The 21,525-nt window shown below is 46.7% G+C and overlaps 1 protein-coding gene across 1 annotated transcript; it reads left to right on the top strand.

Annotated features, from left to right (window-relative positions):
* Positions 1–1,655: 1,655 nt before the first annotated feature.
* On the top strand, positions 1,656–21,428 carry ptafr (platelet activating factor receptor). The gene is made up of 2 exons (XM_033044900.1): positions 1,656–1,896; positions 20,247–21,428. The coding sequence occupies exon 2, from the start codon at positions 20,290–20,292 to the stop codon at positions 21,355–21,357; it is 1,068 nt and encodes a 355-aa protein (XP_032900791.1). The 5' UTR covers positions 1,656–1,896; positions 20,247–20,289; the 3' UTR covers positions 21,358–21,428.
* Positions 21,429–21,525: the final 97 nt, after the last annotated feature.

Here is a 21,525-nt window from a genome sequence, read left to right as displayed (position 1 = left end):
TAAGAAAGGCAGAAGGGGAAGAGCAAGGGTGAAGAGGAAGCACAAGAAGAGGTCTCAATGGGTGAATGGAGATGATGTGATGGACTGTCCCAGTACACCAGATGACTGGAAGAGAGTGGCGCTGGGCTTTGATGAAAGATGGAACTTCAAGCACACATGTGGGGCAGTGGGTGGCAAGCATGCCATTCTTGTCCCTGTCCCTGTACCCCTCATTTTCCTTTTCGTACAGGATGGATGGCATTCTGCTGGAACCATTCCCCATGGTCCCCTCCTGTTGCCTGGTAAAGGTGTAGGGCATAACCTTCCTCCAGCCTCCCTCACCACCAATGGGGCATCTGCCTCTGATGCTGTGTCTGTCTGACACAGGAGAAAGGGCTGCTTGGCTGCCTTCAAATGAGGCAGTGAAGGATGGGGTGGTGATGGGGACATACTGTATACTACCACCCTGGTCTCCTCCTCCAGGGGTCCCTCATGCAGGGGCTACCTCCTCCTGCAGTATCACCTCCTGCCACTCCTCCTCCTGGGTGGGCAACACCTGTCAAGTCAAGTTTATTCCTCACATACACATACCAGATGTGCAGTGAAATGAAAGTGGCAATGCTCGCAGACTTTGTGCAAAAAGACAAACAAACAACCAACCAACCAAACAAACTATAAACACATTGATAAACACACATATTCTTTTACATAGTAAATATTGGAAGGAAAAACGTTCAGTATAGTTAGTCTCTGGTGAGAAAGGCATTTACAGTCCGTTAGATTTAAGAGGGTTTCCCTGTCATGCTTTGTTAGTACTAGGGAGTTAGAACGTAGAAATAAGTTAAAAAGGAACATGAAAGTTAAAAACACACACAATTTTCGCGGAGCTACCACAACGGCGACTGGACAGGGCCGCGCCATTTTTTTACTTGAGGGTTGTGCCCTCCCCCTGTGCTGCTGCCTTTTTGGTGCCATCTCTAAAACACACGTCTCCTCTCCAAAATACTCTCCAGCTATGAATGCACATGCCTTGGAGTGACAGAGGTGGCGTTCTGCTGTTTAAATCACCTTTTTTTTCTACTGACCTTTTTTTTACCCCGGAGCTATTACCTTCGACTGCCTCCGACCACCTCCGACCACCTACGACTACCTACGACTACCTCCGACTAGCATCACAACCTACTACGACCTACCTACGAGTAAAAAGTATCCATTTTTTCCACGCCGACCATTTTGTTACTCGTGGACATTTTATATCAGGCTAGAAAAAACGCCGCGACCTATTTGATGCCACGAGTACCTACGACTAGCATCACGACCTACCTTCAACCTACCTACGACCGCCTACGACCTCGCGACGACCATGCTGCGAGTATGAGTCAAGGGCAAACTCGGCAGAGGTCGTGCATTAGGTCGTGAAAGTGGGACAGGGCTTCACACAGTTGAAGCAGAGACAATAAACAAAGCAATTCCCCAACGCACTCTAATCTCTAATGAAGATTCATTTTAATTTAGAAGAAGCCTAACACTTTAACGACATCGCACTGAAGCTTGAGTTTCTAATTTTTTTTTAGGTTTTACTTTCTTCCCTAAATCCAGGTCAGATAATTGTGTGCAATCAAGTAAATACTCTTCATGTCCAAAACACAACGCTGGTAATCAGGAAAGTGCTGGATTTGATGCGGGTTCATTAGCGGAACTGCCTTAGAAGGAAATAAACGACAATTGATGCCGCCTTCACGAGATTTAAAGCTGATTAAAAAAAAACAGTCTTTCCTCAGACATTTCTTCACTTCCTCCTTCCCCGCTGGGCTCAGTGCAGAAGACGGCACTTAATTAAAGAATTCAAACACAGAAACACTGGAATCGCTCAGGGGTCAGGCAGTCTTTCAGTGTCGACAGAAGTAAATGATTCAGGTGGGTGAACTCAATGGAACTAGTAACGTTGGAGAAGTAACAGGTCTCATTATACACTTTTGTTGCTGCAATGTTTAGTTTAGTTTAGTTCAATTAAGTTTAGTTAAGTTTAGTTCAATTCAGTTTAGTCTAGTTTAGTTTAGTTTAGTTAAGTTCAATTAAGTTTAGTTAAGTTTAGTTTAATTCAGTTTAGTTCCGGTCAGTTAAATGTTTAGTTTAGTTTAGTTCAGTTAAGTTAAGCTTAGTTAACTTCAGGTTAGCTTAGTTTAGCTTTGTTTAATTTATTGTCATAATAATAATACTACTAATAATAATATATTCTATTGTCATTGCACATAAGTGCAACGAGATTTGGGTTTGCCGCTTCCATCCGACATCATAACTTAAGTAACTACTAAAATTTAGGTTTAGATCCCCCGAGAACATGGTTTGTACAAAGAACATTACAACAGTAATATAGTCAAAACAGACTAAAGAGCAGATGTGTCTGTGCAACATGACCATCCGAGGGAGACAGTCCGTGGGGGGGGGGGGGGGGGGGGGGGGGGCACTCAGCAGGGCCGGTTCAGAGCCGCTATAGCTCTGGGGAATGTGTATTGTGAAAAGCTTTTGTAGCGTGCTAACCAGTCAGCAGAAAGACAACACACGATTACAATCGAGCCGTCCACAGTGTACTAGATACATGATAAAGGGAATAATGTTTAGTGCAAGATAAAGTACAATTAACGATTGATTGAAGGTCTCCAATGAGGTAGATGGGAGGTCGGATTTAGTTTAGATTAGACAGACACGGGCAGCATCTCTGGAGAGAAGGAATGGGTGACGTTTCAGGTCGAGATTAGTTTAGTTCAGTTTAGTTTATTGTCACGTGTACCGAGGTACAGTGAACACCTTTTATTGTTGCATGTGTTGCGTTGCGGGAGTACAGAGAAGGTTCACCAGACTGATTCCTGGGATGTCAGGACTTTCATATGAAGAAAGACTGGATAAACTCGGCTTGTACTCGCTAGAATTTAGAAGATTGAGGGGGGATCTTATAGAAACTTACAAAATTCTTAAGGGGTTGGACAGGCTAGATGCAGGAAGATTATTCCCGATGTTGGGGAAGTCCAGAACAAGGGGTCACAGTTTAAGGATAAGAGGGAAATCTTTTAGGACCGAGATGAGAAAATCATTTTTTACACAGAGAGTGGTGAATCTGTGGAATTCTCTGCCACAGAAGGTAGTTGAGGCCACAGTTCATTGGCTATATTTAAGAGGGAGTTAGATGTGGCCCTTGTGGCTAAAGGGATCAGGCGGTATGGAGAGAAGGTAGGTATGGGATACTGAGTTGGATGATCAGCCATGATCATATTGAATGGCGGTGCAGGCTCGAAGGGCCGAATGGCCTACTCCTGCACCTATTGTCTATGTTTCTATGTTTCTATCCAGTCGGCGGAAAGACTATACATGATTACAATCGAGCCGTCCACAGTTTAATTGTTCCTGCCTACTTCCTTTGTACAGATATTTTCTTTGCTCTCGTCTCCATTTCTTTGCATCGTGAAACTTGTATTGATTTTTTTAGAAGTGGTTCTTTAACAGAATCGTAGAATCTCTGCTGCTTCTTCCTTTCCTGTGCATTTGAATTGCTGTGTCGTGGTCAGGATAGTTTTCCGCAGCGCATCTGTAGAGGTTCCTAGAATATTCGGTAACACACGCTGTATCTATTTAAACTTCTAAGGAAGTAGAGGCACAGGTGGCTTTCTTCACGATTACATCTCGGTGCTCATTCCACGTAACCACAGAGGGTGTTTAGTTTAGTTTAGTTTAGAGATGCAGCGCGGAAACAGGCCCTTCAGCCCACCGAGTCTGTGACAGCCAGCGATCCCCGTACACCAGCTCTATCCCACACACACTAGGGACAATTTACAATTTACAGAAGCCAATTTACCTACAAACCTGTACGTCTTTGGAGTGTGGGAAGAAACCGGAGCTCCTGGAGAAAACCCATGTGGTCACGGAGAGAAGGTAACAAACTTTGTACAGACAGCACCCGTAGTCAGGATCGAACCCGGGTCTCTGGCGCTGTAAGGCAGCAACTCTATTGTTGTGCCACCATGCCGGTAGATGGGTTGATCAAGAAGGCTTTTGACACATTGGTCTCCAGGGGTACTGAATACTGTATATAACTCTCTTTATAACTCAATCCTTCCTGAGTCATAGAGTCATAGAACGCAGAAACGGGCCCTTAGGCCCAACCTGCCCATGCCAACCAAGATGCCCCATCATTGCTAGTCCTACCTGTCCGCGTTTGGCCCATTTCCCTCTAAACCTTTCCTATCCAGACTTGGGAACATCCTCGTAAATTGCCCCAGCACCCTTTCCAGTTCAACGTGCGGCCTCAGCAATGCTCCACTTTGAGGGAACTATGTCCCGCACTCTGGCGGGGGGGGGGGGGGGGGGGGCATGGTGGCGCAGCGGTAGAGTTGCTGCTTTAGCCCTGTCCCACGGTACGAGTTCATTCCAAGAGCTCTCCCGAGTTTAAAAAAAATCAAACTCGTGTTAAGCACGGAGAATGAACGTAGCGGGTACGTCGGAGCTCAGGGGGCGTCTCTTAGCGGCTCGTAACGCTAACGGCAGGTACTCGGGAGCCCCGAGTACCGACGAGTGGCCATTACAGTGGGAGTGGCGGCGCTGCCTTGCAGCTGCGGCTCGCCTGCAGTCCGTTTGTCTTTTCTGTTTTTTGTTTTCTTTTGTCCTGTTTTTACAGTTTATTTCGGTTTATTTAGCTGTGTATGTGTGGGGGGGGGGGGGGGTGTAACATGTTTTTTGACTCTTCCTTCGGGGGGATGCGACCTTTCCTGCCGTATCCCCCGTCTCCGTGTCCGTCTGCGCTGAGGCCTATCGCGGAGCTGGCGGCCTCCAACTGCGACCGACCTCGAGGCTGCGGAGCAGAGCCAGGACTTACCAGCGCGAGCCTGGCCGACTTCGGGGCTGCGGTTGCGGTGCGACCCAACTTCCGACCCGACTTTGGAGCCTCGGAGGCTCGGCCGCGGGCCAGTGGGCGGCATCATCGGGAGCTCGAGTTCTGTTTTCCGGAGCTCCCGCACCTACAGCTGCGTCCCGCTGGACTGGAGGGCGGCAGCTTCGGCAGCTTCGACCGCCCCGGGCCGCGGAGTTTGAACCGGCCCGTTTGCGGAGCACGGATTCAGCCGCGGGACTTACCTACCATCACCCGGCGGGGTCACAACATCGGAGGCTTGGATTGCCTCAGCACAGAGGGAGAGCAAGGAGGGAGGAGCCAATGACTTTGGGACTTTAAACTGTGTTGAGCGTTTGTTATTTATTCTATGTTAGTTATGACTGCATTGTTTACCAGAGGGGCTAAAGATGAAAAGTAGCTACTGGCTACAATCTTGCGTATTACATGTAAATGTTTATTAATATGCACTGTCCCTATACAAATAAAAACTTAACTAACTAACTAAAAAAAATTACCGTAAATCACCGAGTTCGAAACATATAAGATTGTTAAGGGCTTGGACACGCTAGAGGCAGGAAACATGTTCTTGATGTTGGGGGAGTCCAGAACCAGGGGCCACAGTTTAAGAATAAGGAGTAAGCCATTTAGAACGGAGACGAGGAAACACAGAGAGTGGTGAGGCAGGTGTGGAATTCTCTGCCTCAGAGGGCGGTGGAGGCAGGTTCTCTGAATGCTTTCAAGAGAGAGCTAGATAGGGCTCTTAAAGATAGCGGAGTCAGGGGATATGGGGAGAAGGCAGGAACGGGGTACTGATTGGGGATGATCAGCCATGATCACATTGAATGGCGGTGCTGGCTCGAAGGGCCGAATAGCCTACTCCTGCACCTATTGTCTATTGAATCAGGGCAAACTCGGGAGAGTTCTTTGAATGAACTCGTACCGTGGGACAGGACTGTGAGAACGCAGAAACCCAGGTTCAATGCTGATGATGGGAAAGGTCTGTACAGTGACTTCCCCTTTCTGGTGGTCAATCTTCCATGCCCGCAAGGCCAACTTCCCTTCCTGACGTTCAGTTGCCTCCAGTTCTCTGTAGCCTGTGGTTGGTGATGAAGGAGGAAGTGCATTAGGTGGCTGTTGCTTTGTCCCGCGCCCAGTGCCGACTTTAAAGAGGAACTCAGCGCATACACAACGGCTTCCACCGACTTGGCATTCGTCATAGAGTCATACAGCGACAAACAGGCCCTTCAGCCCATCTTGCCCATGCCGACCAAAGAGGATGTTCTGTTAGGAAGGAGGTGAGGAGACGTTTCTTTAGTCAGAGGGTGGTGAATCTGTGGAATTCTTTGCCACAGACGGCTGTGGAGGCCACAAGTCAGTGGATATTTGTAAGGCAGAGATAGATAGATTCTTGATTAGTGCAGGTGTCAGAGGTTATTGGGAGAAGGCAGGAGAATGGAGCGAGAGATAGATCAGCCATGGCGGAGTAGACTTGATGGGCCGAATGGCCTAATTCTACTCTGATCACTTATGACCTTATGACATATGACTTACCTGCACAGATACCACCTGCCCATGTTTGGCCCATATCCTTTGCAACCTTTGCTATCCACATACCTGTCCAAATGTCTTTCAAATGTTGTTATAGTACCTCCTCTGGCAGCTCATTCCATACACCCACCACCCTACGTGTGAAAATATTGCCCATCGGGTTCCTAAATCTTTCCCCTCTCATATTAAACCTATGTCCACTGCTTCCTGATTGCCCAATTCTGGATACAAGGCTGTGTGCATTCAGGATTTTATACACCTCTATAAGATCACCCCTCATCCTCCTGCGCTCCAGGGAATAGAGTCCCAACCTGCCCAACTTCTCCCTGTAGCTCAGGCCCACGAGATCTGGCAACATCCTCGTAAATCTTCTCTGCACTTATTCCAGCCTAACGCCATCCTTCTTATAGCAGGGTGATCAAAACTGAACACAGTACTTCAAACATGGCCTCACCAATGAGTTGTACAGCTAGAACACAACACCCCAACTTCTCTAGTCAGTAACAAGATAGAAACAAAATGCTGGAGTAACTCTGCGGGACAGGCAGCATCTCCGGAGAGAAGGTACGGGTGACGTTTCTTCAGACGCTGAAGTAGGGTCTCGACCTAAAATGTCACCCATTCCTTCTCTCCATAGTTGCTGCCTGTCCCGCTGAGTCACTCCAGCTTTTTTTTTGTCTATCTTCAGTTTAAACCAGCATCTGCAGTTCCTTCCTGCACATTCTATATTCTGTACCCCTGACTGATGAAGGCCAATGTGTCAAAAGACTTCTTGATCACCCCATCTACCGGCACGGTGGGACAGCAATAGACTTGCTGCCTTACAGCGCCAGAGACCCGGGTTCGATCCTGACTAGTGGTGCTGTCCGTACAAAGTTTGTTACCTTCTCTCCGTGACCACATGGGTTTTCTCCAGGAGCTCCGGTTTCTTCCCATCAGAGACTGATTGCACCAATGTGCAAAACTGAGAGACATAGGAAGTCTTGTATACCAGCTGCTATAAAGTTATATAATGCGCATAAATAACTGCACTTTCTTTTTCATTCATTGTATTTTAACTTGTATTTTAACTTGTATTTTAACTTGTTAAGTATGGAAGCTATTTGAGGAAATGTGTGGTGTAATGTCTGTCTTGAAGCTGTCGTGGTACTGTAATTTCCTGTAAAGGATTATTAAAGGTATAATCAATCAATCAATACTCCAAAGACGTACATGTTTGCAGGTAAATTGGCTTCCAGAAATTGTAAATTGTCCCTAGTGTGTGTAGGATAGAGCTGGTGTACGGGGATCGCTGGCTGTCATGGACTCGGTGGGCTGAAGGGCCTGTTTCCGCGCTGTATCTCTAAACTAAACACCCTCTGTGGTTACGTGGAATGAGCACTGAGATGTAATCATGAAGAAAGCCGCCTGTGCCTCTACTTCCTTAGAAGTCTAAATAGTTACAGCGTGGGACCAGCATTCTGGCAGGCAGGTTTGCCACTGCTACACGGGTGGTTTTAAACTGAATAAGGGGGGTGGGGTGTCGAATGGGATAGTGGAGGATGGAGTTAAAGGGAAAGGGTTTCTTAAATGTGTGAGCGTAGAGACAGAGGGGTGTAAAATGAGGGTAGAAGCAATAGGTAGCAAGGTGAAAAGTAAAAGTGGCAGGCAGACAAAACCAGGGCAAAAATCAAAAAGGGCCACTTTTCAACATAATTGTATAAGGGGTAAGAGTGTTGTAAAAACAAGCCTGAAGGCTTTGTGTCTCAATGCAAGGAGCATTCGTAATAAGGTGGATGAGTTGAATGTGCAGATAGCTATTAATGACTATGATATAGTTGGGATCACGGAGACATGGCTCCAGGGTGACCAAGGCTGGGAGCTGAACATCCAGGGATATTCAATATTCAGGAGGGATAGAGAGAAAGGAAAAGGAGGTGGGGTAGCGTTGCTGATTAGAGAGGAGATTAACGCAATGGAAAGGAAGGACATTAGTTTGGAGGATGTGGAATCGGTATGGGTAGAGCGGCGAAACACTAAGGGGCAGAAAACGCTGGTGGGTGTTGTGTACAGGCCACCTAACAGTAGTAGTGAAGTTGGAGATGGTATCAAACAGGAAATTAGAAATGCGTGCGACAAAGGCAAAACCGTGATAATGGGTGACTTCAATCTACATATAGATTGGGTGAATCAAATTGGCAGGGGTGCTGAGGAAGAGGATTTCTTGGAATGTATGCGATATAGTTATCTAAATCAACATGTAGAGGAACCAACGAGAGAGCAGGCTATTTTAGACTGGGTATTGAGTAATGAGGAAGGGTTAGTTAACAGTCTTGTTGTACGTGCCCCCTTGGGCAAGAGTGACCATAATATGGTTGAGTTCTTCATTAGGATGGAGAGTGACATTGTTAATTCAGAAACAATGGTTCTGAACTTAAAGAAAGGTAACTTTGAGGGTATGAGACGTGAATTGGCCAAGATTGACTGGCAATTAATTCTAAAAGGGTTGACGGTGGATATGCAATGGAAGACATTTAAAGACTGCATGGATGAACTACAAAAATTGTTCATCCCAGTTTGGCAAAAGAATAAATCAGGGAAGGTAGTGCATCCGTGGATAACAAGGGAAATCAGGGATAGTATCAAAGCGAAGGATGATGCGTACAAATTAGCCAGAAAAAGCAGCATACCGGAGGACTGGGAGAAATTCAGAGACCAGCAGAGGAGGACAAAGGGCTTAATTAGGAAAGGAAAAATAGATTATGAAAGAAAACTGGCAGGGAACATAAAAACTGACTGCAAAAGTTTTTATAGACATGTGTAAAGAAAGAGATTAGTTAAAACAAATGTAGGTCCCTTGCAGTCAGAAACAGGTGAGTTGATCATGGGGAACATGGATATGGCGGACCAATTGAATAACTACTTTGGTTCCGTCTTCACTAAGGAAGACATAAATAATCTGCCGGAAATAGCAGGGGACCGCGGGTCAAAGGAGTTGAAGGAATTGAGTGAAATCCAGGTTAGCCGGGAAGTGGTGTTGGGTAAATTGAATGGATTAAAGGCCGATAAATCCCCAGGGCCAGATAGGCTGCATCCCAGAGTACTTAAGGAAGTAGCTCCAGAAATAGTGGATGCATTAGTAATAATCTTTCAAAACTCTTTAGATTCTGGAGTAGTTCCTGAGGATTGGCGGGTAGCAAACGTAACCCCACTTTTTAAGACGGGAGGGAGAGAGAAAACGGGGAATTACAGACCAGTTAGTCTAACATCGGTAGTGGGGAAACTGCTAGAGTCAGTTATTAAAGATGGGATAGCAGCACATTTGGAAAGTGGTGAAATCATTGGACAAAGTCAGCATGGATTTACAAAAGGTAAATCATGTCTGACGAATCTTATAGAATTTTTCGAGGGTGTAACTAGTAGCGTGGATAGGGGAGAACCAGTGGATGTGATGTATCTGGACTTCCAGAAGGCTTTCGACAAGGTCCCACATAAGAGATTAGTATACAAACTTAAAGCACACGGCATTGGGGGTTCAGTATTGATGTAGATAGAGAACTGGCTGGCAAACAGGAAGCAAAGAGTAGGAGTAAACGGGTCCTTTCCACAATGGCAGGCAGTGACTAGTGGGGTACCGCAAGGCTCAGTGCTGGGACCCCAGCTATTTACAATATATATTAATGATCTGGATGAGGGAATTGAAGGCAATATCTCCAAGTTTGCGGATGACACTAAGCTAGGGGGCAGTGTTAGCTGTGAGGAAGATGCTAGGAGACTGCAAGGTGACTTGGATAGGCTGGGTGAGTGGGCAAATGTTTGGCAGATGCAGTATAATGTGGATAAATGTGAGGCTATCCATTTTGGTGGCAAAAACAGGAAAGCAGACTATTATCTAAATGGTGGCCGACTAGGAAAAGGGGAGATGCAGCGAGACCTGGGTATCATGGTACACCAGTCATTGAAAGTAGGCATGCAGGTGCAGCAGGCAGTGAAGAAAGCGAATGGTATGTTAGCTTTCATAGCAAAAGGATTTGAGTATAGGAGCAGGGAGGTTCTACTGCAGTTGTACAGGGTCTTGGTGAGACCACACCTGGAGTATTGCGTACAGTTTTGGTCTCCAAATCTGAGGAAGGACATTATTGCCATAGAGGGAGTGCAGAGAAGGTTCACCAGACTGATTCCTGGGATGTCAGGGCTGTCTTGTGAAGAAAGACTGGATAGACTTGGTTTATACTCTCTAGAATTTAGGAGATTGAGAGGGGATCTTATAGAAACTTACAAAATTCTTAAGGGGTTGGACAGGCTAGATGCAGGAAGATTGCTCCCGATGTTGGGGAAGTCCAGGACAAGGGGTCGCAGCTTAAGGATAAGGGGGAAATCCTTTAAAACCGAGATGAGAAGAGCTTTTTTCACACAGAGAGTGGTGAATCTCTGGAACTCCCTGCCACAGAGGGTAGTCGAGGCCAGTTCATTGGCTATATTTAAGAGGGAGTTAGATGTGGCCCTTGTGGCTAAGGGGATCAGAGGGTATGGAGAGAAGGCAGGTACGGGATACTGAGTTGGATGATCAGCCATGATCATATTGAATGGTGGTGCAGGCTCGAAGGGCCGAATGGCCTACTCCTGCACCTATTTTCTATGTTTCTATGTGTTACCGAATATTCTACGAACCTCTCCAGATGCGCTGTGGAAAACTATCCTGACCACGACACAGCAATTCAAATGCACAGGAAAGCAAGAAGCAGCAGAGATTCTACGATTCTGTTAAAGAACCACTTCTAAAAAAATCAATACAAGTTTCACGATGCAAAGAAATGGAGACGAGAGCAAAGAAAATATCTGTACAAAGGAAGTAGGCAAGAACAATTAAACTGTGAACGGCTCGATTGTAATCATGGATAGTCTTTCCGCCGACTGGGTAGCAGGCAACAAAAAATGTGTTCACTGTACCTCGGTACACGTGACAATAAACTAAACTAAACTAAAATAAAGTTGGGTCTTTTCTCCTTGGAGGGTAGGAGGTTGAGGGGTGACCTGCTAAAGATATCAAGCTCCTCAAAATAAATATCGTCAGCATCACCAGAAATACAATGGGGATGATCAGCCATGATCACATTGAATGGCGGTGCTGGCTCGAAGGGCCGAATGGCCTCCTCCTGCACCTATTGTCCATTGTCTCCAAATATCCCTCTTCTCCCCTCTCCCGTCAGGCAAGAGGTACAGAAGTTTGAAAATGTACAACTCCAGATTCAGGGACCGTTTCTCCCCAGCTGTTATCAGGCAACTGAACCGTCCTCTCATCGGCTCGAGTGCGGCCCTGACCTCGTCGGAGGCCTTTGGACTATCTTTAATCGGACTTTATTAGACTGCAGTGTCATATCCTTGCACTAAATATTGTCTCCTTTATTCTTTATCCGTGCGCTGCGGAAGGCTTGATTGTAATCATGTCCATTTTTTTCTTTGACTGGATAGCATGCAACCAAAGGCTTTCCGCAGTAGCACGGTACACATGACATTAATGAACGTGGTGCACGGTGGCGCAGCGGGAGAGCTACTGGTCTCACAGCGGCAGAGACCCAGGTTCGATCCTGACTACGGGAACTATCTGTAGGGAGTTTGTACGTTCTCCCTGTGACCTATGTGGGTTTTTTTCCGAGATATTCAGTTTCCTCCCACACTCCTAAGACGTGCAGGTTTGTAGGTTAATTGGCTTGGTGTAAATGTAAAAATTGTCCCTGGTGTGTGTGGGGTAATGTTAGTGTACGGGGTGATCGCTGGTCGGCGCGGACTCGATGGGCCGAAGGGCCTGTTTCCGCGCTGAATCTCTAAACTAAACTGAACTAAACTAAATTAAGCTAAAAAATATTTTCACTCATGGACTTGTGTAGAATTCGGGGCGCGGTTTCCGAATGATGGGATGCCCACTCCACTCCACCAGGGTGCAGCGGTAGAGTTGCTGCCTCACCGATCCAGAGACACGGGTTCGATCCTGGCTACGGCTGCTGTCTGTACGGAGTTTGTACGTTCTCACCATGAACCTGTATCCACCTATCACTTGCCAGGTTTTGTCACCCAACCTCTCTTTTCCAGCTTTCTTCACCCCCCCCCCCCCCCTACTACCAGAATGAGTCTGAAGAAAGGTCCCAACCTGAAACATCGCCTGTTCATTCCCTCCGCAGATGCTGACTGACCCACTGAGTTCCTCCGGCACTTTGTATTTTACTCAGGATTCCAGCATCTGCTGTTCCTTGTGACTCGGTGAAGTCATTACTGCCTGTTTTCATATAATAACAACAATATACATTCCTTCTTTCATTTACCAAGGGCAAGTATTGACAGGAAAGGCACAAGTTAACGCGATAGTTAACTTGGGTCGGACAGGATGAGTTAATTCTCCTCATAGATGATAAACGCACATTGCTGGAGTAAAGGGTATGTCCCACCTTCCCGAGTTCTCTGCTGTGTTGAAAGGACCTTAAAAAAAAAAAAAAATCAAGATTTTTGTGATCTGCGAACTCCTCCTCCCCCCGACTATCTTTTTACTTGTGGACATTTTTTGTCCTGCTGGAAAAAACGTCCCGACTTACCTGATGCTCCGAGTCCCTATGGCGGGATAACGAGCCGCTACGATATATCTACGGACTCCTACGGACATTCTCCGAGTTTGAATCAAGGGGAAAACTCGGGAGAATTCGTGAGTAAAGGGAAGTGGGACAGGCCCTTAACTCACGCAGCACCTCTGGAGAGAAGGGAGTGAGTTGCTGCCTTACAGCACTTGCAGCGCCGGAGACTCGGGTTCGATCCCGACTACGGGTGCTGTCTGTACGGAGTTTGCACGTTCTCCCCGTGACCTGCGTCGGTATTTCACCGAGATCTTCGGTTTCCTCCCACAATCCAAAGACGTACGGGTATGAAGGTTAATAGTAAGATTAAACGAGAACTTACCAGTTTGAAGTTTGATCTGTATTTTATGAGGAGTTACGATGAGGGATTACGTGAAGAAGCCCGCCAGGCGCATGCGTGACATTCTTCAAAGCAGCGGTGTGGAATCACAGATAACTGTAATGACTAAACATAGTAAGATTAGAGAAGAGGTACCAGTTAAGTATATGATCTGGGTGGGAGCGGAGGGCACGTAATCCCTCATCGTAACTCCTCATAAAATACAGATCAAACTTCAAACTGGTAAGTTCTCGTTTAATCTTACTATTTTACTTCGGAGTCACGTGAGTGACTACGTGAAGATTTTAAAGCTCTGTGATTTCATGCCGTGGAACGAGTCCATGCATCACATCTGCCTTGACTGTTGGGAGGATTGTGTTAACATAATTTGGACATGAATTCGACATTGAAATCATAAATTTTTTAACACAAGTTTATAACCCCTTTATATCGGTTTAAATTAATTTACAGAACTTAAATTGTTTCTGCAAATGTTCCAGGTTTCATTACTGGTTTTACAAATAATTGGCATGTTTTTCCCCTCCAGACCATCCTGCTGCCTTGAGGATTTGGTCCATTGGTACATCCAACTGTATTGCTGCCGATGTAGCTGCAGCCCTGGTGGAAAGAGATTTAAAAAATTTTAGTATCCACCCCAGCCTGTGTTTAGCAACTGTTTCAGCCATCTTGAGATGGTCTGGACCGTCACTCTTGGTGTGGTTGCTAGTGGCTGATAAAAAATGTGCCTTTTCATTGCCTCTTAGGATATTCGTTTTCTCCATGTGTAACGACAGATGTTTTATTATACACAGACGGTCATCTGTTGGGTATGACCTAATTGTATATAGAGGCCTGCTGATCCCTTTTTCTGTTCTGCTTACTATCTCATAAATTTGAAACGTAATATATTCCGTTGAGAAAGTCATGTTGTCCAGTCTTGTTTTGCAGTGACTGTATCCTTTGTGCCGTGACCAATACCATTAGCATGACTGTTTTAATGTCAGTCTGTGTAAAGACAGAACTGTTGCTGGAGACCACTCCTGAGCATCTTCAGGATTATACTCACATCCCATATATGGGAGTATTTGGTACTCCTCATAGGCTTTGTACCAGTGGGTCAGTCCCAACAGTGTAATGGTCTGTCCCCTGCCATAGGTAAGTCGATAGGGCACTTCTGGCGCAGTTGATGGCACTGTAACTGAGCCCCTCATCGTAGTGGAGGCCTGCCAGATATTCCAGAACAGATGGGATGTTCATGTCTCTGATTCCATGTTTGATACCACTGGGAACCATGGTTGTGTAGGCCAATCGGGTACTACCAATTCCAGATGCAGAGTCTGTTGTATTTCCTTAATACCCGACTGATGAGGCAGGAAAGGAGGGAATGCATAAATAAACAATTTCCCCTCCCCTCCAATGCAGCGAAAAATGCATCTGTCGCCGCTGCCCCAGGGTCTGGTTCCTGTGTAACATAACTTGATAACTGGGACCTGGTGTCTGCCACTGAATTTAGTCTTCCTGGTAGATAAGTGGTTGATATCCAAATATCTTTCTGGAGACACCATTGCCAATTTGTATGGCCAGATTGTCACATGATGTCGATTTGTTTCCACCCTGTGGTTAATGTATGCTACCACGGTGGTATTGGTATTGGTGGCTCCGCACCAATTGTACTGGCATCAGTTTGTAGTACCATGGAAAAGGTTACTGACAATGCTTGGATAGGAACAAGGCTAGAGTTATCTAGCCACCATTTTAGTTCCATTTTAGCCTGATTGGTAGTTTCACAGATCTGTCAAAGTGACCTGCATAATTTAGAGTGCTTGTTTTTTGCTCTCTGTATGTTTTGGTAATGTAGAGGTCCAAATTGTGTGGCTGGAAAGGCAGCCATCATTATGCCAATTACTTTGGCTACCAATCTGATGGATGGTTTGCTGATGTCAGTGAGGTTTTTATAAGCCTCTATTAAATCTGTAGCCTTTCCCTTAGGCAGAGTCACCGACATGTGAACTGAGTCAATGGTGAAACCCCAGGTAGTCCATAGTAGTGGAAGACGTTAGTTTAGATTTAACTGGATGAAATCCCAGTTCCCCAAATAACTTTTTTTGTGGCTGTTACAGTTTGTTTGGCTAATTCCAAAGTTTTTGCACATAATGAGTATGTCATCTAAATATGCCATGACCATGTGTATACGTTTCCGTAGAAACGCTTGGGCTGGTTTCAAAAAATTTTGTGAACAGCCTAGGCTGATGATAACCCATTTGGCAGTGCTTTATACTGCTAGAGTTGTCCCATCCAGTTGAATTTAAGTAACATCTGTGGTCACCTCGTATAGGCACTGAATAGTAAGCATCTTTTAAATCGATGCTGCCCATTGAAGTAACCTTTGGGAATTAATTGTTAAGCAGTAACAAAGGTATCTATTTTGTTAGATCTATGATGATGCGATGGCCATCATCTTTTTGTTTATATATCGGACACGAATTTTAATGGTTCGTGTTGAGTTTTCTCAATTACACCTTTTATGTGAAGCCGCTTCAGTTCAGCTTGCGCTTTTGATTTCTTTCATCAGAAAGCACGAACATTCGGTTCAGTATATGTTGAACTGGAGGGCTGTACCTGTGTATAAACTCTATTGTATATCCCTGGATACTGCTTAAGATGTAGATATCAGTTGTTATCATGCTCCATGCCTTCAGAAGAGAGTGTTATCTCCACCCAATCTCCGTGCCCACTGTTTGTAGGGAACCAGACCCACCTACCTCCATAGTTACCAGTGGCAAGTTTACCTTTTTGTAGGTTCTTCGCTGTTGTTGTAGCGCTGGGGTCTGGATTTTCGGTTTGGTTGGCGTTGGAGGTCCCGCATCTTCCGAGAAGGCCGGTCTGGGCCATGGCCTAAAAGACTCATGTTTTTGAGTACCGGTCCTTCGAGCTTTCACCAGTTTTGCTGGTGGGTGCGTGGGGGTGCTGCCGTTGGCCGTAGTGGGTTCCAGTAGGTTCTCTTGTTCCTGCACCCCTTGCACACTTTCTTCTGCGGACCCCTCTTCCAGGTCAGCCCAGAACTGACCCGCAGTGCTTCCTTCTGATGAGGTACAAGCACTGTGCAGCCCTTAAAGAGGTACTGCTGTGGGTTTATCATAGGGCCCACAGTGACCCGACTCCATGTCCCGGAGTCTGTCACATTGGAGCAAAGCTCCATACACCGCTTCTTCCCGCTCCAGCGCTCTCGGGCGCTGGCCGCCGGCGGTGATTCAAAGTCGGACTCCTCTGAGTCCACGACCTTGTTTGTTTTGTGTCTAGCCTTTCCGCCCGGCTGCGTGGATCTGGCCGGTGCGGAGGCGACATCGGGCACAGCTGATCCCACTATGGGTGATCCAAGTGCCGCTGGCTGCTGCTGGCTGCCCGCTGCTCCACGGTCCTCCTTCTCCAGCTTTGTCCTTACTGTCCTTCCGTGGAGTGGATCTGGCCGGTGTGGAGGACATCTGGCACAGCTGATCCCATCTAGCCCACCAGCTTTGTCGCAGCCCGTTGTTTCTGCACCTGCAATCAGCATGGAAATGCAAAAAAGACCGCAGCTCTTACCTGCAGGTCCAAGTTTAAATCGTTGCTACGGGTGAGCGTCATTCTACCCCGTTAATGACTGGTCAAGTCAACGGCCCCATTTGAATGGTCTCCCGCCCGGCCGTGGTGTTCTGGCCGGCGCGGGACTAAAAGTCGGCACAGCTCTCCTTATAACGGGAGATAAACGTGCCTTTGGCTGCTGCTGCCGGCTGCCTGCGACTCCCCTGTCTCCCCCAGCCAGCTTCACTAGCAGCACTGTGGACACTCCTTTGTCCAGCTTCCCCTCCTGTACAGACCTAGCGCGGGGAAAACATTAGTTTTGCTCCCTGTCCCGCCCGGCCCGGTGCGGGAGCGAAAGTCGGGCACAGCTATTCCCATTACGGGAGCCGATTCCGGCCGCAGCTGTAGTTCCCTGTTGCGCTTACTCCATCTGGTTTAGCCACGGCAGGAGCGCAATCTCCTTTTGTCCCCTAATATTAAAAAAAGGGGACAGAGCACAAATACAACCCACTGTCTTTGTGGGTTGTTGGCTCCCATTTCCTCCACCCGTTTGGGGTGAAGTTTGGCACTCGCTCCCGTTATGGGAGATAGTGGTGCCGACGTCCGTTGCTGGCTGCCTGTTGCTTGCAGACTCCTCCCCCGCCAGCTTTCAACAGCCTTCTGTAGAAAAAAGGTAAGTATGGAACGAAGTTCCCTTACCTTACTGTTGCAGGTTCGAAATCCTGCCGTTCGGGAGGAACGTCCTTCCTCCCGACAATGACGAGTTGCAATGCGTGTAGCGCAATGACACGCATGCGCCTGGCGGGCTTCTTCACGTAGTCACTCACGTGACTCCGAAGTAAAATTGGCTTCGTACATGTGTATATTGTCCCTAGTCTGTTAATGTGCGGGGATCGCTGGTCGGCGTGGACTTGGTGGGCCGAAGGGCCTGTTTGCGCACTGTATCTCTAAACTAAAAACTAAGGTATGGGTGACGTTTTGGGTCGAAACCCTTCTTCGGACAGAGAGGCAGGGGTGAGGGAAACTGGAGATATGGATGGAGACAAAGAGAATCAGGGTGTGAAAACAATAGATCAAAGCAGACGATGATCAAGGCTGAGGGGAAGGTGACCCTTGCTTACAAACAGTGAAATCAATCAGGAGGACGGTGAAACTCGTCGGAGAACGAGTGTGGGGAAGGGATGGAGAGAGAGGGAAAGCAAAGGTTACTTGAAGTTGGAGAGATCAAAATTCATAACGCTGGCTTGCAAGCTGCCTATGTTCTCCTCATATGATATACACAAAATACTGGAGTAACTCAGCGGGACAGACAGCATCTCTCTCTCGAGAAGGAATGGGTGATGTTTTGGGTCGAGACCCTTCTTCAGATCAAGAAGGGTCTCGACCCGAAACGTCAACCATTCCTTCTCTCCAGAAATGCTGCCTGTCCCACTGAGTTATGCCCCTGTCCCACTTAGGAAACCTGAACGGAAACCTCCGGAGACTTTGCGCCCCACCCAAGGTTTCCGTGCGGTTCCCGGAGGTTGCAGGTGGTTGCCGGAGGTTGCAGGTAGTGGAAGCAGGTAGGGAGACTGACAAAAACCTCCGGGAACCGCACGGTAACCTTGGGTGGGGCGCAAAGTCTCCAGAGGTTTCCGTTCAGGTTTCCTAAGTGGGACAGGGGCATAACTCCAGCTTTTTGTGTCTATCTTCGGTTTAAACCAGCACCTGCAGTTCATTCCTGCACAGTTCTCCTTATATAGTGTCAGCTCAAGGCAGCAATTTCCAATCTACCTGACTCACTGCTATGAGGCATGTGCATGCTTGAGGCAATCTGCAAAGTCTCGTTTCCGTTCCCACAGAACTTGCAGTTCAAACCTCCCCCCTCCCCCCCCCCCCCCCCCCATAGTTATGTTGCAATACCACAATTACATTGCAATTTAAAAGTTGAGAAATTAGAAGTTTCACGAAGCAGAAATCAATCATAGAAAGCAAAGCTCGGAACCTCGACAGTGAACGGGCGGGGTGCTGGGAGTGTTGTAGAGCAGAGACATCCTGAACTGCAGGGACTGAAAATGGCGTAGACAGGGTGGTAGACAGGGTGGTCAAGAAGGCTTTCGCTACATTGGCCTTCATCAGCCAGGACACTGAATATCGAAGTTGCGATATTATGGTTACACTTGTACAAGATGTAAAATGCCAGGGAGTTTGGAGCGTTGTGTTCAGTTTTCATCATTATTATAGACAAGAGTTTTATTGTCATGTCCCAAATACAACAATGAAATTCTGACTTGCAGTAGCACAACAGAATATGAAAACTATGAGAAAACAAAGTTTTGTGTGTATATATATATATATATGTATATATATATATATGTATATATATATGTATATGTATATGTATATATATATATATGTATATATATATATATATATGTATATATATATATGTATATATATATATATATATATAGATATATATGTGTGTGTATATATATATATGTGTATATATATGTATATATATATGTATGTATATATATGAATACAGATGTATGTATATGTATGAATACAGATGTATGTATATGTATGTGTGTGTATATATATTATATATATATATATATATATATATATATATATATATATATAAATTAGACACAAAATGTTGGAGTATTTCAGTGAGACAGGCAGCATCTTTGGAGAGAAGGAATGGGTGATGTTTCATGTTGAGATCCTTCGATTTAATATATAATATATTGCAGGTACTATCAAAACATTTAAGAGACATTTGGACAGGTTCATGGATGGGATAGGTTTAGAGGGTTATGGGGCAAGCATGGGCAGGTGGGATTAGTGTAGTTGAGGCATGTTGGTCGGCTTGGGCAAGTTGGGCCTGTTTCCACGCTAAGAGGTGGTGAGATTTGCGACTATCTCATTGGAGACCCTCAGACTATCTTTGATCAGACTTAATTGGACTTAATAATTCCCTTCTGTATGTGTACAATGTGGACGGCTCGATTGTAATCATGTATAGTCTTTCCGTTGACTGGATGGGATGCAACAAAAAAGCTTGTCACTGTATCTCGGTCCACGTGACAGTAAACTAATCTAAATTAAGCTCAACTTCTCAACTGAACTAAGTTAAACTAAGTTTAAGACTTGCATCTAACCAGTGGCGGACTGGCCAGGGTGTCAGCTTGCCCGATGGCAAGTGGGCCCCTGATGAAGTGATTGCAAGTGGGCCCCTGTTAAATGATAGCATTGTAGTTATGGGTGGGCCCCCTTTGTCTCCTGGCAACCAATATTTTTAGACCCAGTCCGCCACTGCATCTAATGTGTCTCCTGAAAGTTGCCAATTTTTCACCTCTTGTTTCAGCAGGTTTGCAGATAAACCCACACAGGTCAGTCGGTGAAACAGTTGGATGCTGCTTTGGCCAGCCATGGGTTCATTTGACCACAACTCCACGGGCCACGTGCCCGGGGGGAACGACAGCTGCCAGGTGGATTCGGAGTTCCGATACGTGCTCTTCCCCGTGGTCTACACCGTGATCTTCATCCTGGGGATCTTGGAGAACTGCTACGTCCTGTGGATCTTTAGATATCTGGCCCCCAGCTCCAACATCAACGAGATCAGGATCTTGATGGTGAATCTCAGCGTTGCCGACCTACTCTTCATCCTAACCCTTCCCTTTTGGGTGGTCTACTACGTTCAGAAGGGGAACTGGACATTCTCCGACTTTTCCTGCCGCTTGGCTGGCTGTCTGTTCTTTATCAACACCTACTGCTCCATCGCGTTCCTGGCGGTGATCAGTTACAACAGGTACCGTGCGGTGGCCTATCCCATCGAAACCAGCCAGAGGTCGGGCAGGAAGAGGGGCTGCATCGTATCGACGGTCATCTGGCTGATAATCATTGCCAGCGCCTTGAAGTTCCTGATACAACAGGGGACCAACAAAGTTGGCGACGTCACCCGATGCTTCGAGGGGTACAAGACTAAAGAATCCATGCCCGTGGTGATTATTCACTTCCTGCTGATCGGCGCATTCTTCTTGGCCTTCCTGGTCGTCATCGTGTGTAACGCCCGCATCCTCTGCATGTTGTCCTTGCGGGTGGTTCAGCCGAAGAAGAGCTGGAAGGTGCGGAGGCAAGCCTTCCGCCTGGTGTGCAGTGTGATCGTGGTCTTCCTCGTCTGCTTCGTGCCGCACCACCTGGTGCAGGGTCCCTGGACGCTGACCGTGCTGGGGCTGTGGCGGAGCGAGGACTGCCACTTCCGCACGAGGGTGGACGTTGCCCACCAGATCACCCTCTGCCTGATGGGCCTGAACTGCGTGCTGGACCCCATCATATACTGCTTCCTCACGCACAAGTTCAGGAAGTTCATCCAACGCAGCGTGAAAAGCTGGACTTCCACTCGGAAGAGTTTCCGCACCATAACCTTAATTGACACAAATCTGGGAGAAATGGGTCAACAAAACAACGCCCTGCAATAAATCTGACACCGGAGTCCGGGATGTGGAGGGACGAACCGCAGATGCTGGTTTAAACAGAAGGTTGACACAAATAGCTGGAGTAACTCAGCGGGGCAGGCAGCATCTCTGTGGAGAGGAGGGATGGGTAACGTTTCGGGTTGAGACCCTTCTTCAGACTAGGGATGAACA

This window comes from Amblyraja radiata, chromosome 27 (assembly GCF_010909765.2).
Source record: "Amblyraja radiata isolate CabotCenter1 chromosome 27, sAmbRad1.1.pri, whole genome shotgun sequence".
Taxonomy (NCBI): Eukaryota; Metazoa; Chordata; class Chondrichthyes; order Rajiformes; family Rajidae; genus Amblyraja; species Amblyraja radiata.
The sequence above is the reverse complement of the archived record's forward strand: the minus strand, read 5'-3'. Positions and strand labels throughout refer to the sequence as shown.

Excerpts from the sequence above, each read along its gene's own strand:
- ptafr (XM_033044900.1), top strand. The coding sequence starts at position 20,290 with ATGCTGCTTTGGCCAGCCATGGGTTCATTTGACCACAACTCCACGGGC.